The sequence below is a fragment of the Salminus brasiliensis genome, chromosome 12, assembly GCF_030463535.1.
Source record: "Salminus brasiliensis chromosome 12, fSalBra1.hap2, whole genome shotgun sequence".
Taxonomy (NCBI): Eukaryota; Metazoa; Chordata; class Actinopteri; order Characiformes; family Bryconidae; genus Salminus; species Salminus brasiliensis.
The window spans coordinates 6,841,545-6,860,761 of record NC_132889.1 but is presented as its reverse complement, the minus strand read 5'-3'; the positions used below and the strand labels follow the sequence as shown (position 1 = coordinate 6,860,761).

Here is a 19,217-nt window from a genome sequence, read left to right as displayed (position 1 = left end):
CAAAAGCAAACGTCATACACAGTAAATACGAACACAGAAAAGTCTTAGTAGCTCACCAAAAGGGATACAATACTTTGCAAAGCACTAAAGATAAAGCCTGGGCTTATGTACTAGACTAATCAGATGAAAAACATGGTACAGATGAATAACATCAATACTCGGGTGACTCAGAATGTGGATGGAAATTAAGAGTCATGTGATCGCTCTGGCGATCTCCCCAAGGATTCTAGGATATTGAGTCCAGAACCGCCCAGTCACTCTGTGGTATTGTGGCAGTAGCATCTTTAGCAAGGGACATTAAGATTGTAAATTTCATGAAAACAACACCTCTCCAACTGTTAAGCATGGGGGTGGATTGATCATAATTTGGGCTTGTGTTGCAGCCAGTGGCACGGGTAACATTTCATTGATAGTAAAAAAAATGGATTCAGTCCAATACCCAGTTCATTTTGACTTAATATAAGATTATATAAGATCAGTGTTTGAAGGCATCCTGGTCACATCACTTCTTAAAATTGAATACATTAAATCACGTTTTTTGTACATATAGCGCATTTGAATGGTCCACTCAAACTAATAAACTCGTGCATTTCTGAGGTTGTGAATAGAAGTAAATAAGCCAGGTGCCAGGTTACTCTAGTTTACAAATTGTGCTCTTTCACCAACTGGTACATTGTCTTTCCCCACAGTAACCCAGTATACCAAGCTATGCATTGGTCACCCTATAAACGAATAAACATGTCATTAATGTCATAATTTTGCGAATAGCCGATAACTACCCCAACACAAACAGCTGGGGTTCATGACTTGACTACATTATTAACTGTTGGGGACCATCCAAACACACCATGAATGCAGCGAGGTGAAAATTTAAAATTCAAATGTTATGTTGATATTGAGATGAATTGTCTGTATATTTTGGCTGGGATAAAGCTAGTTTGCCATTCTCACTATTTGCCATGTAAAAATCCTACTAGTAACGTCAATTCTGAATGTTTTGAACAACCAAGCAGATCCTAGGTACCAAGTACAGCACAGTTAAGCCACGTACGGGTCAGTTATGCTAATGGAAAGTGTATTGTAGGCCAAAACTGGCCTAGCTATTGAAGTCAAGCATTCGCTATCTGGGATGGTGCAGACCATCATATGTAGAGATCATGGTTTGAAGATGGTGCACGAAGGTTGGACGGAATTAGATCTTCTGACCGACCTTTGACAGTGGTAAAGTGGAACAGTCACGTGTCAAAAGGTCTAAATCTTACAAAAAAAAACATGAAAAAAACTTTATCATGAAAGCCTTAAAACAGACCAACTACAGTAGAATCAAATACTGTTTATTTGCTTTATATATATATATATATATATATATATATATATATATATATATATATATATAATTACTAATTATAATTATAACTAATACAAGAATAACAGTTCAGTATCTGGAAAAGTGGACTGGAAAATGGTCTAGCCTTTTTGACTGTGTGACTAGTTCCCTTTAGGTATCTACCCCTTAAATGGTATCTCTGCGTTTTACCAAAGATGTGTCAGTGGCAGGTTACATGTTTTAGTGTTAACTTGTGATGCAACATGGGCCTTCAGCACCTCTCCACCTGTTGCTCTCCAATGTGATCTGTTACTATACATTCACTTAAAAGCCCCAGACACCCATGGCCTCAGTAGTTCTCTACATCTGTAGGGCTGTCATCATTTCTTGCTTGCATTCAATTACTGGATTTAATTAAAAAATCAAAGATGACTAGATGCTGATTTTACATGATTGTACATTACTGAGTTCTAATACAGTCAATAATGACAGCTCCATTCTCAGCAAATGAAATCGTGAAATGTAAACTCAGCCCGAGACATGGGTGGCTTGCTCAAGTGTTGGGATTTCTCATCTCATCCCAGCCCAACTCTTGATGTTTTTAAGTGGATGGCATAGAAGGACTTGATGCAAACCAACAAACCTGTCCAGCTTCTTCCAGCTGACCTCCTGTCTTACCCATGGTTATGTATTCCTATTGATACTGAGACATTTTCCTCTTTTGGTTCTGTAATGTTTCCAATGCTCATTCAAGAATTCTGTCTGAGATTTTGCATTTGCTAATTGAATGTTTTAAGGAATGGTTTTAAGGAGTGGTTCAGCGAAGTTCTACAATTTCCCACTTACCCCGGATCTAGTCAGGTCCACAGTCAATGAAGATATGTCTGGGTTCCCAAATGATCTTTAATGTTTTTTAGTTCAGAGCTGGAACTATGAGGCTAACATTCCTAAAGAACACTAGAAGTCAGAATTCGTAACTAATGTAAATTCATGCTCATGCTAAAATATTATTGTGGGAGACGGTATTCCATAAGCTTTGGAAGTAGTGCAGATGGTTCTAGGTTTACATGGCTTCTCTGGCATCTCATCCTTATATTATTTTAAAAATGTTAAACGTCCAAATTCAAAGTTCAGTTTCCTGACAGGGTAAAAAATTCCACACATTTAAATCAGTCAATAATTATTAAACCGTAAGTCTGACAACAACTGCAAATATTAAACTGATTTGAATCAGAAAAGAGAAGCTGGTTAGCATTATCCTAGCTAGCATGATAGCTAAGTTGTTCACCCCAGAGCATTTCTGGCGATTCTGGCTGACTGAAACCCCACTTATAAACGTTCAGATGAGAGTGATTGGTGTTGAATGTACAAAAGCTAAAATCTGAGAGAGAGAGCGAAGTCGATTGTTGGGCGTAACAGAGAGACAAAATGCTAGATGTTCTTCCTTGCTTGGAACCGTAGCCGGCTATGTAGGCTTAAAAAACATAGCTAGATGGCTAATCGCCCCAGCACAGACCATGTTCTAGTTAAGTGAGCCTCATATAGGAGTGTTTTCCATTGTTTTTAGGCACATTTAGTAGACTGGCTCATCCAGGTTTGCTTGCTCTCCTATTTTTATCTGTTGTCAGAGGCTGATATCACCAATCAGTGAGCTCCCACAGCTCTTAAATGTGCATAAATGAATGAGGCCTTTTAGCTGTGTACTAGATAGACACGGAACAGACATTTGACACATTATCAGACATGTCGTAATTTTGAAAAAAACATCTATTTGAAGATCCCGTCATCATACCCATCCCTAGCTCACAGTGGCTCTCAACCTGCTCCAACAGCATCCATGGGTCCTTTAAGGTTGTGAATTGTCTATATGGTGAACTATACAAACTATCAAAACCTCCAGAATAGTTGTCTGAAGTGTATTTGTATGGTCGCACAGTAAGTCATATTGGATGTGGTTTGAGGGGGCTGAGAAATGTTTTATCTACATATTCATAAAAAAGATATGGGTGACCATAGTCCTCTAGTGCTTGTGAGCGACACTAGCCTCATCACTTCAGTTTCAGCAAAAGTAGAATTAGAATTTGGACAACAAACATGTCCTGGCTGGTTGACTATATCTGGAGTGGGTGGGAAATTGTGCTGATGTGATTCATCGCTGTACCATTTGTGGATCTTCTTGATTATTAAGTGACTTGTTCTGTTTATTTTTAACTGAACTAATCAGAGTCTCATTTTGAAGACGTGGAGCCAGTCAGTTGCTTTCCGAATAGTTGGTCATGTTGAGTGACGATGTACATGCAGTAAGATTGGGTGTGTAAGCCACATCTCTTATTTTCATAATCACCTCTGGTTTTTAACAATTATTTGTGTTGCATTCTGCAGCTTATTTTTTGCAGTAAAATAAGGTAAAATTAGTTGTACAGTCAGTAAATGATTTTTTTTTTATATTAAAACCTGAAATCAGTTTTACATCCCCGGCTGTTTTGAAAGAGAATGAACCTTAATGAAATTCCTCCTGGGGTTTTTCATTCTGACTATGCTTTAAGACTCTTTGCCCCTCTTAGCAGCATCTTAGCCCTTAGAAGTCAGACAGTTATTATTGGCAGTAATAAAAGCATTCAGTATTGGGTTCGAGCACTATATATTTTTTAACGGCTAATAGCGATATTTAGGGAGTCTGATGGCTTAAATTTTTATTTAAAAAGACAGACTTTTTTAACTTAAATAGGAACAAAGAAATAAAAACAAAGAAAAGTCATGTGTAATTGTTTTATTTCACGCACATTACAATATAACATGCAGTACACAGTCTTAGTAAGTCAGTAGAGACAATTTTTATTCATTTTTGAAGTAGAAAGTACATTAGGTTATTCTGTAGATTTTAAAACTAAGAGAGTTTTAGAACTAAGAAGCGACATTGTTCAACTGCGTTATTCTTTACATAATATCAAAATATAAACATACGCTAGCCGCTAACAGTTTTAGATTAGATTTGCTGCTGTTAAGGATGGAAGAAACATGTAAACATTATGAAAAGATGATGGTGGCCTAATTAACTTTTTTAATACCTTCCCAATATAATATTTTTCTACAATTTAAATAATGAAATAGTTAATTATGTATTAAATTGCATAACTGTAAAAAGTAAAATAAAAGCAACACATATAAATATGACTTCTAAGGGTTAAGTCACCTCTGAGTTATTGAATATTTTCAATGTATTTATGTATTTTTTGGTTCAAGTGAATTTAACGAAACATTTACCGTCACTCAATTTGAGCAGCTACAGAAATGACTAAAAGTGACTCCAAGACTTGTGCGTTCTTCAGCAGTGCCTCAGCATTTGAGCACTCAACTGGTTACTGGGGCCATTCATTTACTGGGCTGAACCAGAGTAAATGAATTCTCAGCATGGTACCATTGGCATCCTCCCGATAGCTCAGCTCAGAGGATTCACTCATTAACCCACCAGCCTCCAAATCCTGGAATGCCTCCTGGCTGACCGATCTGACTGTCTGCTGTTGCCGATGGAGCCCCTCTCATTTGCACCTGGGATGCTTGGTATCCCGTCCTTTCCCTCCCACCCCCATTTTCCCATCAGCTTGCCTGATATTAGCTGTAGGCCATGTTGTATCTTACACAGAATCGAACGCCATTAATGTTTCAGCGCCTGGACCCGCCGTCCCCAACCCAGGAGGCCGGGCAGGGACTCAACGGCCTTCCTGAACCGCAGTCGGACCCTGCCAACAGCCTGTAAGTGAAACTTCTGATGTCACAATGACCAACTCATTTACATATCCCCGCCTATTCAGCCTACCACAATTTAGGTCCACCCTCTCACATTGCTGTCCTCAGGAGTGTTTCAGCTCTATGGCTGTGACCGAAATGGATCTCTACTCCCTCATTGATATTGCACTATATAGGGAGGGATTGTTTAGTTCACTAAGTGAATTCAGACACTTCCTCATCATCATGATGTGCCAGCTTCGGTCGCAAGTAATTAAAAATCTTACGCTGTTCAGGGGAGATAATATTGACCGTTATGTTGCTTGCAGACATAAGCATCCCATTGACAAACTAGATGAGAAAAGTTCACAGTGTCCAGTTCTTTTGCTCCATTTCTTTCCACTTCGTTCATTTGTTGTCTAGTAACAAGAGAGTCGCAGTGCATTTTGGTATCAGCTGATGTATAAATATAAATTACAAGTATATTTTGGGAGATTATAGTTCCCTCAAAATTATGTTTATTTCACTTTACACTCCGTGAAATCACAACAAATCCCTTTACTACCCTAAAACATAAATAGGGAACCATTTCGGTCACAGCTGCAAACCTTGATATCTGTATTATACTGGAGCAGACAGTGCATGCATAATCCATCACAGATTTTTTGTTTTTGTTTTTGTCAGATTATTGTTATTATGTGGATATTATTTTAAACCATTTTCAGCAATTATTTAACTGATCACACTGATGTTGCAGAGGTTTAAAAAACTCAGATGTGTATCAGATATGATACACTTGGCTTTAAATAAATTGTAATAAATTGTAACATAAAGCCACAGAAATGTTGTGAATGGACCTCAAGGAGAAATATAAAATACAAGAAAAAGTCCAGCTATGTGAAAAAGTTAATAAAACCTTATAAAAATGTATTTTGGAAATATATTTAAACATATGGACCTTCACTTGAACAATATTGAGCGATGGAGATAAAATAACTAAACATCCTCAAAAATCATTTATAAATGTAATTAATAGAAATGCAGTTCTATTCCATGAGGAAAAAGTTAGGACACCCCCCCCCCATTTATTACTACTTTAGATGCCTATAATTAGAATCAGGTACAGCACATCAGCTGCCAATGATTAGAACATGGTTAGAGAGGAGTTTGGAGGAGCTCCTGCTCTTGATTGGTAAAGTGGGTGTTATTATCATGGTGAGATCCAAAGAGTTTTCTGATGCCTTCAGAAAAGAAGGTTGGAGATGCAGCTGAGTCTGGGAAGGGGTTTAAAAAGTAGAAATCAGCCGTTTCACTGACCAATAAATCATTTACAATTGCAAAAACTGCCAACATGGTCAACATGATCAGGCCGTCCTAGCAGTAGCAGTCCAACAGCACACCACAGAGTACCTAAAGGAGTCCTAAAATGTTATTACAGGTAGCTCTTGCTAAAGCTAAAGTTAAAGTACAGCATCACCCATCAGAAAGAGACCAAACATGTTGGATTTTCATAGAAGGTGTGTGAGGAGTAAACCACTAATGTCAAACAAAAAACAGAGCAAGGCTAAAGTTTCCAGAGACCAAGACCAGGACATCTGGAACAGTTGAATTGTTTGGACACAGTATAGACACAGTAGGACATAGGACGCAGAATTTGAGTGCAAGAACCCATGGTTTGGTTGTCATGGTTTGGGGCTGCTTTTCTGTAGTAGGGCCTGGAGAGCTCTCCAACATAGAATCCAGTAGGAATTCTTTATTGTATCAGAGGGAGCTTGAGGTAAACGGGCACCATCTGTCTAATAACTAAAGCTGAAATGTTACACAGCTGAAAGAATTCTGCATGGAGGAGTGGGAGAAAAGCCTCACAGTTGTTGTCAGAGACTGGTAGATCATTAAAGGAAACACAAGAAAAATGCATTTCTATTAAATACATTTTACATATGATTTTGTAAAGCCATTTGTTCAGTTTTATGAGTTACGTTTTACAACCTCCACCTCTTAATATTGTTTAAATAAAGATCAAATGTCTAGATGTTTAAATATATTATGAAAGACAAAGGTTTAATGGGGTGTCTTAACAGTTCTCATATTTGGTTATAAGTTCAGCGGTATAAAGATTGCTTACGAATTAGCTCGTATGCATGTGTGTGTGGGTGTGTGTGTCTGTCTGTCAGGGCGGTGGATGGAGGCATCCCAGAGAGTCAGTCATGGGTGACAGCCAGGGCTCAGGAGATGTCTCAAAAAGCAGGAAGCTGGAGCCCAGAGGGTCCGCCCCCAGATGACTCAAATGAGAACCGCCCCACCTCACAGGTACCAGAGTTTATACACGCTCGGAGACACTCAAGACAACTACGGTAACAAGTAACACTTCACTGTTTTGTTAGATCCAGACTGATACATCATAAAATGGCCAATATATGGCCTTAAGGTTTGAGAGTTCAACAGCAGGTGGGGTATTTAACTCTTCATGTAGGTTTATTTAGATTCTAAAGACAATTTCTGATTCATTTAACATACATAAGAAGCAACTTCTGAGTTATTTGAGCTTAGGTGCGCCCAGTGGCCTAAGCCTCATCTCTTCTTCTTAAGCCTCACTGCACTCCTGCACCTACCCAACCAGCCACATCTTTAGTTTCTTGATTATTTATTTAAGTGTTTAAAGTCTTTTGTATTAATATTATATCAGAGTTAAGACCTTGTCATATAGACAAACATATTCAATTATACACCAATCAGCCAGAACATTAAAACCCCTGACAGGTAACATGAATACCATTGATTATCTGGTTACAGTGTCCCCTGTCAACGGGTGGGATGTACATATTAGGCAGCAAGTGAACAGTCAGTTCTTGAAGTTGATGTGAAAAATGAAAGAATCTGATGCACTTCAAAGAGCCAAATTGTGATGACTAGATGACTGGAGGTCAGAGTATCTCCAAAACCTGGGCCAGGTCTTGTGGGGGGTTCCCGGTATGCAGTGGTCAGTGCCTAGAAAAGTGCTCCAAGAAGGAACAATCAGTGAACAGGAGACAGGATCATGGGCACCTAAGGCTCATTGGTGCGATCCATGGAGGCTCCACCTCACATCTTACAGGATCTACTGCTAACATCTTGGTGCCAGATACCACAGGACACCTTCGGGCTCTTCTAGAGACCATGCCTGGATGGGTCAGGGTTGTTTTGGCGGAACAAGGGAGACCTGCACAGTATTATGCAGGTGTTTTTAATGTTATGGCTGATCAGTGTATGTGTCGTATAGCAAAAAACTTGAACTTGTACGTATAGTACTTATACTTATAGATTGAATATGTGCTGATCATCACCTAAAAAACATCCAAATGCTAGGGTGACCATATTTTTTCTTTTAAAAAATAGGATATTGGGAACACACAGGTGTCCACCATAATTGGGATGTTGTGGCTAGGTGGGTTAAGTTAAGGCCTAAGTTATAGGTTAAACTGAAAGGAGGTCATTTGGTCATATAGGCTATTGGGGCTATGTACTGGTCTTGCTAACTGAGTAAATGTTTATGTATTAATATACATACATTAATTACCATACTGCATTTGCATTGTCACGGTCCTACAACTTAGGCCTACTTGAAACCCCCCATCCACGACACTGCAGTGGATACCTATGTGTCCCCAGTGACTTATTTTCTTGAAAACCAAAATATGGTTACCCTAGCACCCTAGCTATATACACCTCAATACAGATCAATAAGAACTGCATCCCAGTGCATCCAACAATAAGGGTAGCACAGAGCTTCTTTAATACAGTGATAGAACATGAGTGAGTTTCCATGAGTGATAGAAGAATGACACATCTTATTGGGAGTCCTTCACTCTTTTCTTTAACACTCACACAATAGCAGGATTTTTTATAGCGTCCCGCCGGTCCACATGTGTGCATGCACTACAGATTTTGGGACATTAAGAAAAGACAAGAAAATGCTAGCTGCTACCTGCAGCGTTTGCCAACAGAGCTGTTTCCAGTTTGTCTGTGGTGGGTATTATATATTGATGGAGTTACCATAGCCCAGATGGTTAAGTCTGTCTGTCTGCCCTCCATGTGCACTCAGCAGACAGCTACTGAGTCTGGACGCGGTGGACCATCCTCCTCTTGGATACTCGGCCGTTCGCTCTCTTCTGATTCTGATCGTTCCTGTTTTTCTTCCAGTTTCTCTGTGTGTCTGCCTCTGACAGAAAACAAAAGAAAAAGAGACAAACAAAACTCATCCCATCTCATCAGCTCATCCATGCTCGGCTGTCTGGAAGGGGATGTTTGAACCCCACTGGACTTCCAAAGGCACTCCCACCCAGCTCTGCTCTCTATCTTTTAGGACATGTTTTGACAGTGGGACCCTAAGTACCACTTCTCAGTGTGTTTCGGTGTGTGTGTGTGTTTGTTAGGGGTGTAAATCTCATAAATTTGACCTCAACCTGATGCGATGCATTATGAAATTTTAGGTTTCACCAGAATTCAGTTTGATTATTACTGAATACACAGATGTGAACAGATGTACTGCAGTAAATAAGTGCTGTATTTTACATTTTTAGGGCCAAAACAAAATCTAAGACATTGACTTGCTACCTTCAGAGTGATGAAACACGATGCATCTGTGCCTTTTTACACCCTTATAGTGTGTGTAGGTGTCATTGTGAGAGGGGCTGAGTGTTTGCCTGTGAGTGGTTGCAGTGCTAACAGTGTCTTTACACTGCCCTCTTATTTATGAACTGCAGTCTCCCAAATTTGGACCCTTGGATCTGACCGGTCAAGAGCATTCACCTTATTGATATGGAGGCCATATTATATTTCACACAGAATGGGATGTATAGGGTAGTTAGTCACTCAGAAGCTATAAAAAGCAGCCCTGACCTTTCTTGTTACTAAAATACACTATATGTCCAAATGTTTGTGGACACCGCTTCTAATGAATGCATTCAGCTACTTTAAGTGGTACTCATTGTGTTCTCTGGAATGATGGTGCTCCATCCAGTTGATGAGTTGGGGTGATGATCATTCATTGCTAATATTTTTTTCACATGTATAATTTAATGTAATATTATTATATTTTTATGTAATAATTATTACTTATTTTCCCAATTTGGTATGGGGATAGAGCCACCTGGAAAAAGCACGACTAACTGTGCTCTCTTAGACTCCGATGGCAAAACTCTGATGACATGGCTCAGAATTTGAACTTGCAAGCTCCAGGCCGTAGAAGTAGCAAATTAGACTGCTGAGCCAATAGGAGCCCCTTCTCTTGTCACTAAATGCAGTCAGATCCTCCAAAATGTAGTAGAAAGCCTTCCCAGGACAGTAAAAACAATTACTCTAACAGAAGCAGGATAAACTCCTGTTTAATACCCTTGATTTTGGAAGAAACAATGAATGAGCAGGTGTCCCAGTACTTTTGTCCATAGAGTGCAGCATTGAACAGAAACTAGAACTAAATGTCCAAAGGACTGTGGACAGCTCTTTTTTATCAGTGAATTCAGCTGCACCCTTTGCTAACACAGGTGGTCAAATGCACACACAGATCATGTAATCTCCATAGAAAGGCACTGCCAATAGAATGGAAGTGCCCAATGCCCAAGCTTACCATGCCCAGTACGTGCTCCATCCAAGACCTTTGGAATGTGTTGGAATTGCAGTTAAAATGGAACAAATTATCCAACATCAGGACCTGACCTCACTAATGCTCTTATAGCTGAATGCAATCATATCTTCACAGCAAAGTTGAAAGAATCTAGTGAAAAGCCCTCCCCAATGGGTGCCAAGCCTTGGTTTCTCAGCATGGTTAGCTAACCAAACTTAAGGCCACAGAATCGTTTGGTGGGGAAGCTGAATGACGTAGGGATCCATTGATTGGGTCCATATTTTCGTCAACTTTGCCACAAGATCCTAAATTAGTATTCCCAGTACAGAAAATGATGGAGATACTGCATCTAATAAGCACAAGAATAGTGGTTCCAGTTTAGCGCTCCTCCAGTGAACTGGTCCTTGGTGTGGCGACAAGTACACTTCAGTGCACTGTAGCATAATAAAGTTTAGCATACTTGAGCCGGATATGGATTCCAACCAACATTGCTACCACGTCATTAGCAAGCCGGCTACCAAGCTAGCATTACCTTTGTGAAGAAAACACTTAAAAGCGAGTTGCAGGGTTTCTGTATTAAACATTGATTAAACGTTAACAGCAGTGCTGGACTACATTAATGATTTTGTGACTGTATATCGTCTTTTATGCCAGGACTATTATCATAGTAATAACTGCATGCCAAAGTCATCACACACTTCCGTCAAACCTTATTAAGTCTGTTTTGGATTCCAATATTATTTTGCCGGCTTGCTATCCATAAAATGGCCTCCCTGGCCTGGTTTGAGACAAGTGTGATGTATGCATGCAGTTTACACAGTGCTAACAGATGAGTCCCGGCTTTAGTAAGTTAGCTAGCGTTAGGTGGCTACATTAACCTTGTAGTTGTAGTGCAAGACTAAAGAACTTTACTTATATCTATAATTACTATGAGACATTGTGTGTGCACTTCCTGGTCCTGATTTAGCAAGGCAGCAAATGGAAAAAGAGGCGTAACTAGTCTAGCGGCTCCGCACTGGCGTGGAACAGTACTAGCAACGCACATATTAGCAAAGCCACATGACCATAGTGTATTTAACCAAAAGATGTGAACAAGTCATAGTGGGTTGGGCAGGTTTTATGATGTGTATTAATGCAATAATACATGAGAGGGAGTGATTTTTTATGTAGTTTTGATGAAAGACGAAGTGGAGCCGAGTCGCGACTCTTTAAAAATGCAAACAGAGATGTGATCTGCCACAGCTGGCAGCTGGTATACAAAGCTTTGTTGCCCAAAGTGGAAGCCTTTATGCTTGCATGTGCTGCTTGCTGGTAGGACACAGTGATTGGTTATAGTGGCATGTAACCGTTCGAGAACCCAAACTCAGAATTTCTCTTACTGTGAATAGTTATGTAAATCTGGAAGACCAGGACAACTTTCTGAGATGAAGTGCTTGTAGGGTCACTAGAAAGGCTAAACAGGACCCTGGTTGACTGCAAAAAGACCTTCAGATTTAGCAGACTCTTGGGGTGGTGGTGCACTGTTCCACTGTGCAGCGACACCTGTACAAATAAGACCTTCTTATAAGAGAACCGAACAGGGTTCTATTTAGCAGCTGCCCCACACTACACCGCATAAACTCAAAACGCCTCATTTTTCAGACTCAAATGACGCCCTTTTGCTTAAAAACGTCTTCATTCATTGTCTTCCCAGCCTAATCAAGCAACTGCCCTGCATGTGAATAAGGTGAGCTCTTGCTAGAAAGCTGTGCATTGAGGGCTTAGAGCAGAGGCTGGGGCCGGACTGTCCTGCCACATTATACATCTCCTCAGAAAGGTCTCCTTCTGTCTGCGGGGTTCAGGCCTGTCTCCTGGCCTCCCCTCCTGGCTTGCTGTCCTCGGCCAGTCACACATGCTCTCCCTCTGTTTCTGCAGACGGTAGAGATGAGAGAGATGGGGCGGGACGGGTTCTCGGACACTGAGCACTTCCTGCCGATGGAAGGCCACGGCAGGGCTGCTTCCATGCCTCGACTCCCAGCAGACAACCAAGTGAGCACTTTCATCCTGTCACTTTTCCCTGTCTCCCTTTCTCCCTTTCCCCTCCGTCCGCCTTTCTTTCCCACTGTCTGTCACTCCTCTTCTCCCCCTGGACGAGCCACTTTCCCATTTCTGCCTTTGCGTGTGATAAACATGGCCCTTTATTAGAGGAAAACTATACTGGAACATAATACAAGTACAAGCAGTTAGATAATGCTGCAGTTAGTGTAATCGTGATTATTGGATCACATTGAATTAGAATAAAGCAATATTTTGTGTTAATTAAGGACATTACTGTGGAGACGTTTTAGGTGCCTAAGAGCATTATTTAAAACTATTTATCTCGACCATAAGAATGTTTTAACTGGAAAAACACTAGATTTACCAAACCAGGTGTTGAATGATAACAATAGATGCCTATGAGAAAAGCTCTGGAGATGTTTTAATGAACACAGCGATGTAAAACCACAACTTTTTCTATGAATGTTATCAATATATATTCTAATATTAGTGTTTTACTGAGCAAATAAACACATATTGCCCAGATAAGAAGCTTTTTAACACTCATTTTTACAAATGCATAAAACAATTGCACAGTACTTTTATAATATTAAATGTATTATAAAAGACATTAGTCCTACCATAAGTATTAATCCTACAAAACTGGAAATGATATTGGCCCAAGAACGTGGCCTTGTGGGACTCCACAGCAAAACCAATAGAAAAGAAATGAAGAAGAAATCTTCTCTCAAAAAATAAAACAAAAACAAACCCAAGCCCAGGGTAAATATCCATTTTAAGTATATAACAATATGAAAACATATGTGTTTGACAAGATGTATTCCAGAATACATTTTTGCAAGCACTAAAAATGATTCGAATGCTCTAGATATAAAATATCTAGAGTATGCAGTATATGCCTTCATAACTTAAAATGCATATTTGGCACAGGTATAGGGCCCCAGGCCACGAATTGGATACAAGCTGCTGTATGAATTCTACTCTTTCCTCTGTGCCTGCCCCTGGGTAGCTGTAAAATACCCTCCTTCATTCCATAACCACACCATCTTCGCTACGCCATGTGCTCCAGTGATTGTCATGGTGACTCACTCACACATAGGACGCATACACACATGTACAGAACAACACACACACAGGCTGTATACATGTGGATCATGATTTAATACCAACACTAGGTTCTCTTTTTCCCTCATTTATTGCTCCTTTCCCTCTAACTTGGTCAAAGCCTCTTATTTCCAACAAGTCTTTTCTTCCTCTAAATGTCTTCTTGCATGTTTTGTGTGTATTTTGCTCTCAGTTTTTTCTGGTATAGATGATTTACTTTCTTTTTTCCAGCCTGGGATTCTCTTTCTTAGTAAAGCCGTGGTGGAGGGTCTTGAGCTGCGAATGATAGAATAACAATAATAATATAGAATTGCACAGTTTGTTAAACATATTTTAAAGATTTCTTTTCCCCTCAGGAATGCTCAAGTCAACTGTAATTTAGCTTTAGTTCTTTGGGTTTTTTTAGACTAAATTTGAGTCCAGAAGGTCGAATGAATACTGACTAAGAAAGTGTGCACTAAAACCTGTGTGCGTATGTATGTGTTTAGCTGTGCGCATGTTGAGTGGTGGGATTAGCGGGGTGTATGTGTTACACTTGGCCTTTGTGTATGATGTCTCCACATTATGCACTACTTGGGAAACGTTTTGTATAGGGCTGTCACTACCGATTATATTAGCAATGAGAACCATTTAAGTAGGCCCAAATGAACAATAGGAAGTCATGCATGTTTGAGCCATTCAAAGACTTCAAAGTGCTTGGAATATGTATTGGGAAATATTGAAAAATGGGCGTGTCCAGGCTCTGTTTCTTACAGCAATTTTTTTTTCAATAATTCAAATTAGGCATTAATGTATGTAGTAGAATTTTAAATAGTAGGGATGCACCGATATGGGAATTGTGGACTAAAGCCAGTATCCATTGTTTTTCATGTACTGTCGTGGTTGAAGGTTTTCATACACTGATCACGGACATGAATGTCATGGCAATATTTAGCTTACAATGATTTCTTTGAACGGTTCTATTTCTTAGGTAGAATCAATGACAACATAAATCTTTAGTGAATAAAAACTAAGAATTTGGTGCACAGGTTAAAATGTCTAATTCTAACACAAGTTAAATTTGAAAAGGACCAGATGCTTTTAGTAGCCATCAACCAGCTTCTGGCAGAATTCTGATTGGATATTTGAGCACTATTTGAGAGCGTTTGGTATTGGTAGAGTTTTGGAGGATGGGTAGAAGTCGTGTTGGTTTCCTGGCACAAATCTGACTTTTAAGCACTCGTATATTTAAGGTCTGGACTTTGAGAAGACCATTCAAAAAGCCTAATGCTAGCCTGCTTCGTCCGGTTGGGACACCCATTTGTGTTTCAAGTTCTAACCATCTAGCTGATGTCCTCCTTCTTTTCATTACTCCAAACACTGGATGTACCACTACTACTGGCAGCAAAACTCTACTGCTCTACTGCTATTACCACCATGATGTACAGTTGATAAAGTGTTCTTTATCGTTGAATTCCTTACCTTCACTCCTCTAAACATACCTCTTGAGTCAAGCTTGAAGGTCTTGTTTTTCCAGCAGCTTTTAGTTCATGATAGGCCTTTGCTTTGGTGCTTCTTAGGGTATTCCTGACCACCCAAATCTTTTTGACCTTAGCAAAGTGGCTACATCTCCCAATAACATGTAAACACAGTCATTTGAACTGACAATGATGAAATCTGCAGTTTTTCAGAAATGGCTCCAAGAGACATGCCTGACTTGCATAAATGTTCGATCATCCTTCTCAGATCTGCACCATGCTAGTAGGACTTTTCCATTGTAATGTGTGTGTTGGTCAATCCAATGAGTGCTGTCAAACATACCCTATATTATGTGGGGTTACCAGCTGTACTCCCTTATGATCACTAACAAGACATACAAGACATTTTGGAACTTTCAGCACCACTGGATTAATGATCTATGTGAGTATGTGTATATTTTTCACCCTGTATGTACAACCTTGACCCTGTGCTGATTTCAGGAACCCCCAGATATTCTTGTTCAAAAAAATCATTGCCATGACTGTAATGTCTATGATGAATGTATGTTCCAACCACATCTGCTCAGTATTACAAAACTAGCATCGCAGAGAAATATAACAATTACTGTTCATGTCACTGTTAAAGACCCTGTCTACTGGTTTTAAATATCTAAAATGGATTTTAATACTAAAGATATGCTTTAGAATAATCATCTATCAATGTCAGATTTTAGTTTTATATAAATTTAATTGTAGTTAAATGCTCTACAAATTGCGAGCTGCAGCCCACTCAGAACTGCAAGGGCTTGTGCAATGTAAACACCCCAACCCCCATGAGGTATTTCAAATTATTAGAGACATGTTTTGCATGGTTTTATAAAGTGGTGACATTTTATCCACTTCATGTATTTCCTGATTCTGACTGATATAAAGTGTTTTCAAATATAATAAAAAAAAACACAAAAACAGCTTGTCGTGCACTTATCACGCAGCATGGAGCTAAAATTGCACCTTGCAACAGCGCCACAGTTACATTTGGCCTCCTGTAAGTTTAAGCACAATTTAAGGTGGAACAGAAAATTCAAGTAAGAAATTGGGGAATAACTCCAGCCTCATTGGTGCAGTTGTGTTAGTTTACATAAAGCACCAAGTTCAGAATAAAGGGGGGCATGTTATAGATGGTATGGTATAGACATTTCCAGAATAGAAATGATATTTTCATGCTGTTTTGGCAAATAATGTTGAGCACGGAGCTAAAAGAAGCAAGCGTGTAGCCGGTATGACCCTAAGACTTGCATTGGTTAACAGGTGCTGGTGTGTTTTTAGGGACTCGCTGTGTGCTGGGGTAAGCAGGTTAGATGAACTAGTGGGATAGTGGGTTAGTATCCAGTGGAATTGGTGTAGGTGACATATTGCTAACTCTGGTTGTATAATTTATTCCCACCCAAATTCAATCCAATATAAACTACAGGAAAAACAGTTTGAAAAATCTCTCCACAGAAAAGACCAACAATGTATAACAACAGCTATAGAAAATAGTTTGCAGAGAATCATGAAAATGAGTAGACAGGGGCTTTAAAAGGCTGTAAAATGAAAAAACATATCATTTAGTGCAGTAACCCAGCATAGCATATCATTTAAAATCTTAACATCTGTCCAAAGCCAGTCTTTATCTGCCTTTTATCAGCCATTAGTTGCAGATACTGATGATTCCAATATCATTCTGCATCCCTTTAATATTATGTAGAACTCCTATCCACCTTATTTTGCCACGCCCACTTTCAAGAGTTTGTTCCTTCCTCCTTTGTCTTAGATTTTACGATCATTACGTATCCAATGGTTTGTGGACGTCCCGTATTCAAAGTGAATGCAGTCTTGATGCTGGGCACTGCTGTGGATACTGATCCTAAAGTAACTAGCTATGCTAACCCAACATTTTATAAGGCTGTATAATGTTGTTTAGAGCTATTTCAGGCAGAGCTAACTAGCTAACTATCTTTCCAACACAACACAAAAAGATCAGAGTGTTGTGAGGCACCATACAGCTAATATCCACCACCTTCCAAAGAAGAGGACCTGCGTCTGTGGTTGAAGGCTCTAAATGGAAAATATCCATCCAAACGTCTGTACGTCTGCTCATAGCATTTTGTGGAGCCTTACCTAAATCCTAGCCCTAACCCTGGCCCTAATCCTGAGTTTAACCTCAACCAAAAACCTAGTCCTAATCCTCATCCTGGACCTAAATATAATCTTAACCATCATCCTGGCCCTAATCCTAACCTTAACCTCAATCCAAAATATGTCCCTAACCATCATCCTGGCCCTAATCCTAACCCTAACCTCAACCCAAAACCTAATCCTAACCCTGGCCCTAATCCTAATCCTAACCTCAATCCAAACCCTAATCCCCATTCTAGCTCCAACTCTAACCTCAACACAAAACCTAGTCATAATCCTCATTCTAACCCTAACTTCAATCCAAAACCTAATCCTACTATCATCCTGGCACTAACCCAAATCTAACCTCAATCCAAAACTTAATCCTAACCCTAACCTCAATCCAAAACCTAATCATAATCCTCATTCTGGCCCAATCCTAACACTAACCTCAACTCAAAACCTAGTCCTAACCCTCTTCCTGGCCCCTTATTCTCTTAATCTCAGCCTAATCCAGTGAAGCTCCAGTTGCAGACTGGTCTCAGCAGCAGGTCTATATCATCTGGTCGAAGATGTTGAGATGGTCTGTATTAGAGCTGTTAGATGATCAGTGATTCTCAGGTGAACATCTACACATCTGAACTTGGACTCTCCAGCTAAATTCAGTAGATATCAGATCTTCTGGATGTTTAGATGCTTCTCCATCACTGAGATGTTGTTGATATGTTACTGAGAGTCTGAAATAGGACCACTCTGAATAAAGGGTCCCCTCTATGTCAGTGGATCCGCTGTTCCACCAGAAGTTCTAACACAAAGCCAACGAAGATGGCCCCCTCCATTGTTTAATGGAAAATAAGGTGGATATCAGTATCCTGTGATTTAGGTGTAATCGAGGAATCGTGACAGCCCTAGTTTTTATGTAGACTGGTTCCATGGTCCCACGCTTACTGTACATGTCTGCAGCACATTATGTATCGTAGTTCTCTCTCTGTCTCGTGTACTGCACCTCACTTTACCATGTTGTGTGGCGTACTGTGGCGTGGCGTCGATGGTGTTGCCGTGGTGTTTCTAACGCTGCCTCTGGCCCTCAGTGTGTGTGTGCTACTGTGGTAAGTGTCTCTCCTTGTCACCGCAGCTTCTGTTTCTAACCAGATACTCTCTCTCTCTCTCTCTCTTTTTCTTTCTCTTTATCTATCTCTCTCTCTCTCTCATTTCCTTCACTCTCTCTCCCCTTCTTCACTCCCTTTCATTTTGGCCTTTCCCATCCCTCCATTACCCTCCACTTGGTCTTCCTCTTCCTCCTCTAAACGAACTCCCTCACTCTCCTCTCTCCTCCAATCACGCCTTCCTGTGTCCTCTGTCGGCCACGCTTGCCGTTTTGCTGCTGATCGCTTTGTGTGGCCGCTTTCGCGTCTGTGTGTGTGTTTGTGTCTGTGTGTGTTGTGCCATCTGTGCTACTCATGTGGCTGTGTGTGTGTGTGTGTGTGTGTTTATGGCTGAGCAGCAGCCGAGGAGGAGAGGAAGGCACCGGGGGAATAACCTTGGCGTACGTTTTCTTTTTATTTCCATCTGCCGCTCTTCCTTCATCCCTTCTGTTTTCCTCGCTCCAGCTATCGCTCTTTTCCCGTTCTTAAGGCGCGCACTACAAGCCAACATCATCGGAAGCAAGTCGGGTTTCCAAAGTTTCCGAATGTTAGAAAATATAGCTTTAAGGTGATATATAAAATCATAAAGCTCAGAGAAGTCCAAGAGCAACTTGCACAATGCCCCTCCCCTAAATTGACTGGCGGTAAATATAATCTTCCAG

At 40.1% G+C, this 19,217-nt stretch overlaps 1 protein-coding gene across 20 annotated transcripts in view; it reads left to right on the top strand.

Moving 5' to 3' along the window:
* The window catches only part of cacna1aa (calcium channel, voltage-dependent, P/Q type, alpha 1A subunit, a), a 172,403-nt gene that overhangs the window by 134,374 nt on the left and 18,812 nt on the right, over positions 1-19,217 (top strand). For 14 of the 20 annotated variants that reach the window (XM_072694455.1, XM_072694470.1, XM_072694462.1 and 11 more), the window contains 4 exons: positions 4,971-5,080; positions 7,228-7,363; positions 12,570-12,683; positions 18,915-18,956. In XM_072694455.1, coding sequence (XP_072550556.1) covers positions 4,971-5,080; positions 7,228-7,363; positions 12,570-12,683; positions 18,915-18,956 — 402 coding nt within the window. The remainder of the gene's footprint in view (positions 1-4,970; positions 5,081-7,227; positions 7,364-12,569; positions 12,684-18,914; positions 18,957-19,217) is intronic. The other 6 variants (XM_072694468.1, XM_072694463.1, XM_072694464.1 and 3 more) reach the window with 3 other exon arrangements.